The sequence below is a fragment of the Lepidochelys olivacea genome (genome assembly GCF_965140295.1).
Source record: "Lepidochelys olivacea isolate rLepOli2 genome assembly, chromosome: 2".
In the NCBI taxonomy this organism is placed as follows: Eukaryota; Metazoa; Chordata; order Testudines; family Cheloniidae; genus Lepidochelys; species Lepidochelys olivacea.
The window spans coordinates 138,591,021-138,604,138 of record NC_140412.1 but is presented as its reverse complement, the minus strand read 5'-3'; the positions used below and the strand labels follow the sequence as shown (position 1 = coordinate 138,604,138).

Genomic DNA, 13,118 nt, shown 5'->3' with positions numbered 1-13,118 from the left:
AATGTGTCTTTTGTTTCACATTCAGAGTCATTACTTTCTGCATCAGAGAGTCCAGACCCTCTTTGATTAAGATGCTGGAGATGAAGTCCCATTAGGTATTTTACACTGTGATACTTGAGTAGAAGGATTAAAAGAACAAAACGTGACTAAGGGTATGGCTACCCTTGCAGATGTAGGGTGTTTTGAGTTAAACCAGAGCGCAGTAGGGAAAGCGCGTCAGTGTGTGTTCACACTGACAGCTTCAAGCGCACTGGCATGGCCACATTTGTGGCACTTGCCACAGCACTGGGAGCGGTGCATTATGGGCAGCTATCCCAGCATGCAAGTGACTGCAGTGTGCTTTTCAAATGGGGGGAGGGGGAGGGGGAGGTGGAGTGTGACAGGGAGTGTGTTGTGTGTATGTGGGGGGGGGGAAGAGAGTAGGTTTTTGGGGGGCTGAGAGCATGTCAGCATGCTGTCTTGTAAGTTCAGACAGCAGCAGACCCCATTCCCCCAGCCTCTCTCTCTCTCACACAGCATTCCACACTAATGGTTGCTTTGTCTTGGAGCAGATAAGCATGCCGGGAGTCAGAAATGGAGCTTTCAAAGGGCATATCCGCATTCCTGCAGTGATTCCAAAACAATGACAAGAGTGGCCACTTGACTTAAGGGGATTATGGGACGTTTCCGGAGGCTGATCAAAGCGCAGTAATGCAACACCTCGTTCATACTGATACCTGGGCATTTCAGCCAAGGTGCAACAAGTGTTAATCTTCTCCCTGAGGTGGAGTACCAGGAGCGCTCTAGTCATGGAGTCAGAGCACTGTACGTGCCTTCCCAGTGTGGACAGGTAGTGAGCTAGGGAGCCCAGTGCTGCTTTAATGCGCTCTAACTCGCAAGTGTAGCCATGCCCCAAGAGAGAACAGGGTGAAAGTATTGGAAGGGTGTAAACATCTGGGACAGAGGAATTGATCTAGGCTGGTGGTTCTCAAACTTTTTTTTTTTCCGTGGACCACTTGAAAATTGCTGCAGGTCTTGGCGGACCACTTAATGATCTTTCCAACTGTTGTTTGTACTGTTAGCTAATTATTGTAAAGTGCTTTGGATAAAAGCGCTATATAAAAAAACCACCTCAATAATAAACTTTTTTTGTTCTACAAATAAAAGCACACAATTCATATTTTAATATCAGTAGTCTTACCTTTCTAATTCGATGGATGTGCCCTCTCTCCCCCGTCACAGCAGCCACAGAGCTGAGGCTGGGAAGGAGGGCCATCTCTCCCCGGCAGCCACAGCCCTGGAGCTGGGGAAAGTTGCCTCTTTCTCTGTCTGCCGCAGCCCTGCACATCCCAAATTCCTCCCACCCCGTTTTCTCACCCCACTGCCCCCCTCCACCTACACCCTGTTCCTCCCAAGGCCACCACCTCACCTCACATGTTTGAGAACCTCTGATCTAGGCAACCAGAGGAATATTTTTAGGTGTAATGTAATGAAACTGAACAAAGGAAAAAAATTAAGCTGAATAATAAGGAAAAATTTCCTGATGCTGAGCTCTACTAGATTGAAAAATAATCTCCTCGGGGAAAGGGTGGAATATCTATTGCTTGAGACTTGAAAAACTAGACTGGACAAAGTGCTTAAATATACTGTAGGAAACAATCCTTCACTGGCAAAAGGATAGACAAGATGACCTAATAAGTCTTTTTTTTCATCTCTAACTTCTGGTTCTGTGGTGATTGCCAAGACAGGCACACCCTTCAAGATTTTTTCCCTTCTCTAAACCAAATATAAGCAGGCAACAAACATGCTTCCCTGCTTTGTGTATTCCAAATAAGACCGTTGATTTTTATACTTCAGGTCTTAACATAACAATGAATGTAATGTCCGTCACATACTCCTGCTGTTCACTTGTGTGTGGGCATATGACAGTTTTTTGCTATGAGATGCATTATGTCCTGTAAGAGTGACTGCAGATGAAATGTACTTATTCCCTACGTACACTTCAAGTTATTCACGTTTTTCCTTTGATCAGAGAACCTGGCCACACCTGGGGTTATCAGAGTCAACTCTACAAAAAAAAAATGAGAAGGCATCAACCCCTTGAAATCCCACCTGGCTACATTGCTCAATCACCTGGAGCCTCTATTAAATGCTGAACTATTCACTTTCAGCTAAGGAGCTGACAAGTTCAGGCAGGTGATCTGTCCTTTTTTCCTCCTATGCTGTTTCTCCAGGGTAATTCAGATTCCAACTCCCCAGGACTGCTCAAAGGAATCATGGAATAAGCTAGCACACAATATGCAAAAAGTGTTCATAATTCCCTGTAATGTCAGCAGACTTCAGTGTCATCACAGGTTAAATAGTCTGGTGAAAGATTGACATTTTCATCTGCTCACTGTACTGGATAGCATTGGTCTTCTATAATAAGGGCCTGCAGTATGTTTATGTATCCCATCAATGCAAATGCAAAGGGGATTTGTTACATTGGCTATAGGTTAAAATGCTTTCTTTGGCAGTTATGAAAAAGGCTAATATTTGATCACAGATATTTTTAGTAAGAGTAATGGATAGGCAATAAAGAAAAATTAATGGAAGCCTGTGACCTGTCCCTGATTTTACTAAAAATATCCATGACAAAATGTGGAGTTGCGAAGTCCCCACACCACCCGTGGCAGCTGGGCAACTGTGGGGGCTGTGGCTCAGAGCTCCAGTGGCCCCCACCGCCTATGGGGGCTCAGAGCTCTAGGGGCACCCACTGCCCAAGATGGCCAGGAGCTGCGAGATCCCCCCGCCCCCTGAGATGGTACTGAGCTGCAGGGTCCCTCCGCTGCCTGAAGCAGCACAGAGCTGCAAGGTCACCGTGGCAGGGTGACCCTGCAACTCCTAGCCACCATGGGCTGAAATCATAGAGGTCTCTGGAAGTCATGGATTCCATGACTTCAGTGACAAAATCATAGCCTTAGGTATGACTATATCTCAAAATATGGTGATTGTAACACACATGGACAAAATTTTCAGTATTACACGCACAAGCCACAAGTGAGTAGTAACAGTTACTATCAAATTGACCAATTTTCCCTTCAAAGAAGCAGCACTAGAGCCTATCCTTTCTTCCCTGCTAGCTAAAATCTCTCGTGATCTGTGTTGCACACACAAGAACATTTACCCCACAGGTATAGGATTTCGATTCCAGTTACCTTTAACAGTCCACTTGTAGGGCAAAAGATTGTCATCTTAAAAAACCTTGGACGCTGACAAATGTTTTGTATTTATTCCCTTGTATATTTGTGGATTGGATTCTGACTCAACTATTCCTTTTTTTTTTTTTTTTTGCAACTGTGGCTGAGAGATGTCCAATTGTGCATAATGGTCTCTGCCCAAGATACATGTATGGTATATAGGGCAAGAGTCTGTTAGCCATGTGTTTCTTCTACAAAGCCGAGTTAACTTTTTATCCTTATGGAGGTTGCATCTTAATTGAGCTATGCATCAGCTTCCTTGGTTCAGGGACCAAGTCTGTAGAAATTCCTTCCTTACCATGCCCTCCTGAGCCTGCTGGTAGAATAAGTCAAGGCTGAAATAAGGCCTTTATATTTCAGCCAGCTCACATGAGACCATTGTAGCCTCCTACTTTTACCAGTTACCTGGTAGCCCTTGTCCATTTTCTTCTATTGGTGGTGGCTATGAATCTGTGCTATTTTATTTAATTCACACTTAACTTTTGTACGAAATCTAGATACATAATATATTGTGCTATATAAATACATAACAGGTGTTCATTTTCTTGAGGGATGGCTCATGAAGGTGACAGCTACTGCAGAATCTCTGAAAAATAGGGCTGCCAAGCGATTAATCACACTGTTAATAATAGAATACCACTTTATATTTATTTTTTGATTACAAGTATTTGCACTGTAAAAAAAAATAAAAGAAATAGTATTTTTCAATTCACCTAATACAAGTACTGAAGTGCAATCTCTTTATCATGAAAGTTGAACTTACAAATGTAGAATTATATACAAAAAAACCCTGCATTCAAAAATAAAATAATGTAAAATTTTAGTGTCTGCAAATCCACTCAGTCCTACTTTTTGTTCAGCCAATCACTCAGACAAACAAGTTCGTTTACGTTTTCAGGAGATAATGCTGCCCTCTTGTTGTTTACAATATCACCTGAAAGTGAGAAGAGGCGTTCCCATGGCACTGTTGTAGCCAGCATCACAAGATACTTATTTGCCAGATGTGCTAAAGATTCATATGTCCCTTCATGCTTCAGCCACCATTCCAGAGGACATGCGTCCATGCTAATGAGGGTTTCTGCTCAATAACAATCCAAAGCCGTGCGGACCGACGCATATTCATTTTCATTATCCGAGTCAGATGCCACCATCAAAAGGGTTGATTTTCTTTTTTGGTGGTTCGAGTTCTGTAGTTTCCTCATTGGAGCGTTACTCTTTTAAGACTTCAGAAAGCATGCTCTACACCCTGTCCCTCTCAGGTTTTGGAAGGCACTTCAGATTCTTAAACCTTGGGTCAAGTGTTATAGCTATTTTTAGAAATCTCACATTGGTACCTTCTTTGCGTTTTGTCAGATCTGCAGGGAAAGTGTTCTTAAAACAAACAACATGTGCTGGGTCATCACCCGAGACTGCTATAACATGAAATATATGGCAGAATGCAGGTAAAACAGCAGGGGTCATACAGTTCTTCCCCAAGAGTTCGGTCATAAAATTAATTAACACATTGTTTTTTTAACAAGCATCATCAATAAGGCTGTGAGCCTGATTCCGTGACCTCCGTGACTTCTGCAGCGGCTGGTGCTGACTCAGGGGCTGCCTGAGCCGGGAAGCCCCTGGGCCAGCAGCAGCAGTTTGGGTTTGTAGGAAGGGCTCAGGGCTGGGGCAGAGGGTTGGGGAATGTGGGGGGCGCTTACCTCAGGGTGGGGGTTTCCCAGCTCCCACTGGCATGGCCCTGCAGCTCCTAGGTGGAGGAGGGGCCAGGGAGCTCTGTGTGCTGCCTGCACCCGCAGCTCCCATTGGCTGTGGTTCCCAGCCAATGGGAGCTGCGCAGCAGGGGCTTGTGGCAGGAGCAGCAGGCAGAGCCCCCAGCCCTTCCGCCACCTAGGAGCTGCAGGGACACGCGGAGCCAGGAAGGGAGTCCCAGCCAGTCCCGCCAACCATCCCCCCAGCACCAGCGGGGGTCCTGGGCCACGTGGGCCACAGCGCCCTTGGACTGCACCCGTGGCCTCCCGCCCAAGATTTAGTTAGGGGTATAACTGTGAATTTTTATTTATTACCTATGACCTGTCCAAGACTTTTTCTAAAAATACCCATGACTAAAACGTAGCCTTAGTCATCAGCATGTCCTCTGGAATGGTGGCCGAAGCATGAAAGGACATACAAATGTTTAGTATATATAGCAGGTAAATACCTTGCTATGCCAGCTACAAAAGTGCCATGCAAATGCCTGTTCTCGCTTTCTGGTGGCACTGTAAATAAGAAGAGGGCAGCATTATCTTCTGTAAATGTAAAGAAACTTGTAAACAATCGGCTGAGCAAGAAATAGTACTGAGTGGACTTGTAGGTTCTGAAGTTTTACATTGTTTTGTTTTTGAGTGCAGTTATGTAACAAAAATAAATCTACATTTGTAAGTTTTACTTTCATGACAAAGAGATTGCACTACAGTAATTGTAAGAGGTGAATTGAAAAATACTATTTCTTTGTTACAAATATTTGTACTGTAAAGATGATCAAAAATAATATACACTTTGGTTTCAATTACAACACCGAATACAATATATATGAAAATATAGAAAAATGTCCAAAATATTTAATAAATGTCAATTGGTATTCTATTGTTTAACAGTGCAATTAAAACTGCCATTAATTGTGATGAATTTTTTAATCGCGATTAATTTTTTTGATTTTTTTTTTTCAGTTAATCATGTGAGTTAACTGCAATTAAGCGACAGCCCTACTGAAAAGGCATGATAATTAAATACAGATAGTTAAAGCTGATCTACATCATGAACGCCTCCCTGTCTAGTTAGGAAATGGGCATAAACCGCTTCGAGTGCCATGCTGTTACTCTTGTCTTTCCAGCCTGCTAGAATAACCTTAACTGACAGCTAGATATAAAATCACCTGGCATACTTTAGATCAGTTTTATTAAATGCCTAAAGAGATGCCTTCTCTTTGCACCCTTTTCATTCATCTGTCTGTCTTGGGGAGTTCTCCAGCACAACCCACCATGTTTAAGGTCTTGGCTCCTGCACACTGGCATAACTATTTAAGAAAAAGCATTTCCGCTGGATGTCATTACGAGTTGAAGGAAGGTTTACAAAAGCGAGTTGAGGATTCACCTTCTTTTCTGCATGCTGTCTAAGGATACAGCATCTGAGCTATTTTTGAAAATGACATCCAAATTACATTAACTCCTTAATTACATTAAATCCTTAATTCATCTGTATCATTTTCCAGTTTTCAGAAAGATAAATCTGAAATGCTTAGGCTACATCATAACGAGGATGCTCTCAGAATTCTTAAATAGTATTTCATAAGAATAAAATGTCAGATTAATTATAAAATGGGGAACGATCTTTTCAGTCACACAGATGGCTGTGGGTGGGGCCCTTGGTTCCCTCGGTAGTTCCCAGTGTAGCCTTTCAGGTTACAAATGTGAGCATTGAACTTCTTTTCTCGTTCATCTGTGTGAGCTTTGACTATAGCACTGGGCATGCGTAAGTACTGACCAGGAAGTGTTCTGATCGAACATCTTCTAAGGTGGTGGGTAGTGCACTCCAGTACCGTGCGGGTGCAGGCTTCCTCAGGTATAACATCTTACAGACTCAGAACCTCCCTTCAGGGTTGGAGAGCAGGAGGAGACACCCATTGTCTGGTGTGTGCACAGTTTATTCAAAAAGCACCAGGGACTCATGTTGTTGCATAAATAATTAATGAATTTATTATACTGAACAAGGAAAAAAAATCGAATAGTTGAAAGCAGTATTGAGACAGACAAGGTTGTCGATCCCAAAGTGTATAAAAGTTTGTGCTGCCGGCAGATAATGAATCGGAGTATTTTGGAATGGCTTTGAACCATGTTTACAGTTAATTTCAAAATGTTGATGTTGATTTTAAAAATTGAGTTAAAACCTGAGCTTAAAGGAACAAGATCAGATGAAACATTAGGTTTCTTAGGGGAAGTGAGAGGGAGGCTATAGGAATGAGTTTTTACAGGAACATGCCAACATTACCCAAGTTTTATTTTTCTAGTTTGTGTGAAGATATTTTAAAAAAAACATTTTATATCACAAGCACTTTTCCAACTGAGGCACTCAAAGCAATTTTGCACACACTAATAAATAAAACCTCTTACTATTTCCACCTCCCTAGCAGAGGTATATAAGACTCTCTCTGTTCTACATACAGAGGCACAAAAATGAACAGATGATTTGTGTAGGAGTTGCCCGGTAACTCAGTGGCAAAGCAAGCAAGGAGAATGCTGATTGCCTGGCTCCTTGTCATGTTTTAGGTCTACAATAGAAACTTTGACTGGTATGGTAATATCTATTAGGGGTGTGATTTCTTTTCTTTTCCTTTCCATACCAGCAAAAGCCCTAGTGTAGCCACAGTTACACTTGCAAAGTGAGAAGGCTTTTGCCAATACAGTTTTTATGTGGGGATCCAATATAAGCTATACTGGCTAAAGCACTCTTCTGCTGGTATAGGCTTCATCTTTATTAGGAACGTTTGCCGGTGATGCTATGCCAGCAACCCTTTTCTTGCGTAGACAAGGTCTCCATCTTCTTCCTCTTTAGTGGCTAAAAGTTCCCCATTGGTATTTGTAATGTAAACACTGCGGAATTGTGCTAGTGTATGAAACCTGCGTTTCACTGGAAGTGTAACACACTGAACAGAGAGCGCAGGATGAAATGTAACAGTAAGCGAGATTCTACATTTCAGTTTTAATAAGTAAGGAAACGTACTTGTTTAAAAACATCTCCTTTCAATTGACAGAGGCTCTCTTGGAGAGGAAATTGTTTTCATGTCAGATATTTGAGTCTTTTGGTTCTTGGGGTTTTGGTTTTTGTTGTTCACTTTTGTGAACTGACTCCTCTCCCCTTTGCAGCTGCTGAACTCTCACTCTGCCTTTCCAAAATCACAGTCAGTCAGCACTCCACTCCTGGGAAACAATCCCTTATGCCGCTTCCAAAGTTTGCCTTACTTGGCCCTGCCACACAAACACCAGACTGTTTTGCAACTTGTGTCCAGAGTTACCCCCTGAACCCTTCCACTGCCCTTTCATTGTGCCCCCCCTTCCAGTTACCTGCCTCCCTATGCGCCATTTCAGCACCTCACAACTGCCAAATTTATCAGCTTTTGCAAGGAAACCTGAGGATTTTTTTCTTATCCATTGACTCTTGACACCTCATTGCTGTCAGTTGTATGATATTTTTTTCTAAATGCCCTGCTTAAAAATGTGAATTAAAGCCTTCTCTTTCTGGTCATTGCTCTTGGAGAAGTGCTGGGAAAAGCTTTCTGACCTGAGAGTATTTGTTACTGGTCTGCCAAATGGTGTTTAACATGTTAATTTACAACATATCAGGCCTTAAAACTGTCCTTCAGTCTGGCAGTGGATTTGTGTTACTAGTCCTGGAAGGAATGGACCAAGTCCTGCATCTTGGACTAGTATATTTTCAATGCTAGGAGAAATTCTGCTCCACTCGTGATGTGTTTTCATTGTGGTTAGAACACCACAAAAAAAAAATGAAGAAAATTAACAACAAATGGTGAATATTCACCATGTTTTATTTGAATGAATTGGATAGTTACTCTTCCTAACAGGAGAAAAACACACATTTCAACTACAAAAGTGAAGTGATGTGAAAGGATTATGCTTGTTAAAACGTGACTTCAAAGACCTATAATTCTAAGAATTTCCATCCACTGCCCCCAAAAGGAACAGCAGCTAGAGGTCCTTTTTGTTTTTTATGAAACTGAAGCAAAGTGCAGCAGACATTTATAGATGCTTCCTTTACTCTGGTACTTGGCTACATGCAAAAAATCATAAAAGCATTTTATTGCCTGGTGTACGTAAAGTGACGGTTTGTCTGCAGATGTTCCCTTTTCTGCAGTGTATTAAAGGACAATGTCAGAGGATTAGACAGTTACCTCTCTACTGTAATGAGTATGAGAAGGCTTGTTGACATGAGATTCCAGCAACCTAGTGCTTTACTGCTTCATTTTTTCCAGTTTTCCTGCAATGGGTAATGTATTGTGTCTTTAGATACAGGCCAGCATTACCTTCTGTTCGCTTATCCCTGTAAAACGATCATTTTATTTTTCTGCAGAACACCTATACCAATGCAGATAAATTGCTAGAAGCAGCCGAGCAGCTGGCTCAGACGGGGGAGTGTGACCCAGAGGAGATTTATCAAGCTGCACATCAGTTGGAAGACAGGATACAGGATTTTGTGAGGCGCGTGGAGCAACGCAAGATCCTGCTGGACATGTCTGTGTCTTTTCACACTCACGTTAAAGAGGTAAATTGACCACAAGCCATGGAAGTACCTGGCAAACTTGAAAAGGATGCAAGCTGAGTAATATTTTCATTGGTATAACATACAGCTCTTGCTAATGCGATACAACGAACCCCAACTGTACAGTGAGCCTTTAATTCAAAACTGAGTTCTGCCTGTCCTATTCTGCCGTCACCACAGTGTTAGCTATCTCTGTACATAGACCGTCCCTGACAACTGTTTATCCGTGAATGGGATGTGATTATTATTATTTGTATTATGATAATGTAACACAGACAGACCCTGGTTGTCAGCATGTGGGATTGAACCGGGCACCTCTGGAGCTTAGTGCATGAGTCTCTGCCGCATGAGCTAAAAGCCAAATTGCCTGTTAGCTAACACTGTAGAGCAGACTCATTTTATCTCTCTCTTTAAGTGGTCTTGGTGCCACTAGATGGGACAGAACACCACACCCAGAAGGTGTGTGGGTTACAGTAGCTTATATGTAGACACAGTAAGAGACAGTTGCTGTCCTAGAGAGAGCTTAAAATCTATATTTATAAGATAGTGGATCGGGGGAGTGGGGGAGATCCAAGGCACAGAAGTCCAGTGACTTTCCCCAGGATCACACGTTGGCAGAGTTGGGAATAGAACTAGGCCTCCTGTGTCCCATGTTAGAGCCCCCTCCACTAGACATTTCCTGCATTAATGCAACATGAAGAGAGTCCTTAAAAATTAACTCTCACCTATTATACTTTACGTTATTTTTTGGTGTCTCAGTATAGATCTACTTTCTCTTTCCTCTCTGTTCCTCTGATACCATCTGGTGCTGCTATGTATCATTAATCCAGCAGAGATTCTTTTTTATGTCATCTTCACAATTCCCATTTTCAGTCCTAGTCCTCCAAAGTTACATTTTTCCACCTCTTCTAGTTCTTTGTCACTGAGTTGAATCTTTGTCTCTTCCTCCTGTCTTCCAGTTGCCATAATTTTTGTCTTCTCTGTACATATCATTCATCCGAATTTTCTGTTTTGGTGGTCTACCTTGTCGATTACTCTCTAGGGCCACCCTGGACAATGCTGTGAGGTCAATATCATCTGGGAATCTAAGGCTATTCGCTGTTCTCCCTCTTAACTTGGCTCCTTCTATTTCATCTCTCAGTGCTACAGCCCTGACTGCGTCTAGTACCAAGCTGAACAAATCCGGTGATACCGCATATCCTTGTTGCACTCCTGTGGTCATCCTGAACCATTCCATCAGCTTCTTATCTAGTCTCTGCACATTCATCAACTTGCTGTAGATACTTTCTACCAGCTCAATCAATTTCTTGGGAATGCCATACATACTCAAAACTTGCCACAGCCCTGTCTGCCAAATGCTATCGAAAGCCCATGTGACTTCTACATGGTTCTTTTAGCAGGTTCAGTTGTGTTGTGTGTTTTTCTCTGATGTCGGTCTCAATGCAACCTGTTCCTCTGCCAGGGCCGCATCCTCGTACCTCTCATTGTCCTCAGCAACATCTTGGGGAACGTGTTTCCCAGAACGCTCAATAAGTGGATTGCTCTGTAGGTCTTGCACTCACTCTTACTTCGTTTTTTTTTTTTTTATAGATAGGTACTTGTTATTGCTTTCCCCATTCCCTAGGCACTTGCTCTTGCTTGTAAATCTTACTGAGTACTTTGTGCTTTGCCTTTACTATGTGTTTTTTGCAGCAGTGCTGTGAATTTATCATCACTTCATGGTGCCTTTTTCAGACTTTCTGTCGAGAGCTTTACTTTTTCTAAGAATTTGAAAAAGTCTACAAAATCTAAAATAAGTAAGTGATGATAAAATGGGTAAAGCAAGAACTAAGATTGGAGAGAGATGACTGTGACGGTTTGGACACGTGTCAAGAATGGACCCAGAAAGGATACCGTACACAGTGGTACATACCGAAGTGCAAGGACATAGAAATAAAGGAAGACCGAGGGTGGGTTAGATAGAAACGGTGAAGAATGACATGTAACAAAAAGGTTTAAAGGTCAGTGAAGCTGGTACAAGCAAGAAAGTGGTGGAAAGGCTTCATTCAGCCCCATTGTCACCACTGAGCTGACAAATGGGAACTGAAGACTAATCCAGCAGAGAAATGGCAGCTTGGGCTGGATGCCATAATATGATGATACTCTTATGGTTGTTCTTTGTATTTCTGCAGTATCTATTCATCTGCACCAAAAGAGAGGCTGAAGTGCTGTAATGTATCTAGGGTGGACTCAGTGGAGGGCAACAGTGAACGATGTGGAATGTAGAGGAAGAAAGTGGGGAAGAAGAGATTTACAAAGGACAGGCTTGCCTGTGAGTCACAACTCAGGAATTCTGACAAATCAACCCAGATGTGTTGGAATGTTGCCTCTGTGCCTCTAGATGCTGTTTGACTTCTTGCTACACAACTTCTGTCTCTTCAGGCATTTACATCTTTCCCCCTGGATAAGTTTTGCTGTTGTACATCTGCAGTGTAACAGTTGTTTATAGGGAAGCTTGTTTTTTTACCTATTCTCTAAAGGCTTGGTTATGTAGCTGTTAATTTTTTTAAAGTTAAATGTCATGTTATAGGGTATGTCTACACTACAAAGCCTATGTCAACATAGTTATGCCAGCATTGTCCCCTAGCGTAGGCACGCTGATGGGAATGTTTTGTCAGTATGGGAACACCTCCAAACAAGGTTAGCTGTGTCAACAGGACCCCTCTTCCATCAACAAAGCTGGGTCTATCCAGGGGTTTTGTTGGCATAGCTATGTCAGTCAGGGTGGGGTTTTCACACTCCTGACTCGCATAGCTATGCTGAGGGAACTCACAAGTATAGACCAAGCCCTAATGTAGTCAATTTTTAAACATATGCAAACAGGAGAAGTGGAAATGAGTATTTAATATATCCAGACAAGATTAGCTCTTCATTTGCAACATATACAATTTAAACTACTGGGGCAAGATTAAGACAGACTTCTCCTATTTGAGTGTCCAGTATTTTCAGGATAAAATTAGGAGGTATATGAAAAGTATGAGAGAAATGATTCCTTTGTTGGCTTATGTTTTTGTTCTGTGTTCCTGCTCAGAGGAGCACTGCTTTCTCAATTCAGTGGCATGTTGCTTGTTCTCAAACAGTGTGTAGAATGCAGAGATGACGCCACAAAACAGATGGAAGATAAAAATGTGCTAAGCCAAAATATCCTCCTTGCTACATTGGCATGAGCATTGTATTCGTCCTGCAGGATATTTGTTAGAAATCGGGATTATAATCACAATATTTTAAGTGTAATTTTCTGGTGTGCATTTCAGTTGAATAAAAAGCTTATTTTATATGTACACTTAAGTTTGCTAGGGCAAAGAGAAGTATTTGTGTATATTTTAATGTACTTGCTGATCACAGGCTGGGTTGAAGGATCTTTCAGTAACATAATACTATCACACTTTGCCTGCCCTCCTCCCACAGGGTGTGTTTTGTTTCTCAGGTACTTGCAGTTTTGCCTGGCCAAAGGGCAACCATTGAAAATCTAACCTGATGTCTGAGTGACAGTGAGCACTTACTAAATTGTGGGGGTGTGTAGCTTGCTCTTCTGCCTTGCTTTGTCTGTGGTTTTTA

The 13,118-nt window shown here is 42.2% G+C and overlaps 1 protein-coding gene across 3 annotated transcripts in view; it reads left to right on the top strand.

Annotated features, from left to right (window-relative positions):
* The window catches only part of TRIO (trio Rho guanine nucleotide exchange factor), a 401,689-nt gene that overhangs the window by 196,974 nt on the left and 191,597 nt on the right, over positions 1 to 13,118 (top strand). For all 3 annotated transcript variants that reach the window (XM_084621487.1, XM_084621488.1, XM_084621489.1), the window contains exon 11: positions 9,333 to 9,524. In XM_084621487.1, the coding sequence (XP_084477613.1) occupies positions 9,333 to 9,524 (192 nt within the window). The remainder of the gene's footprint in view (positions 1 to 9,332; positions 9,525 to 13,118) is intronic.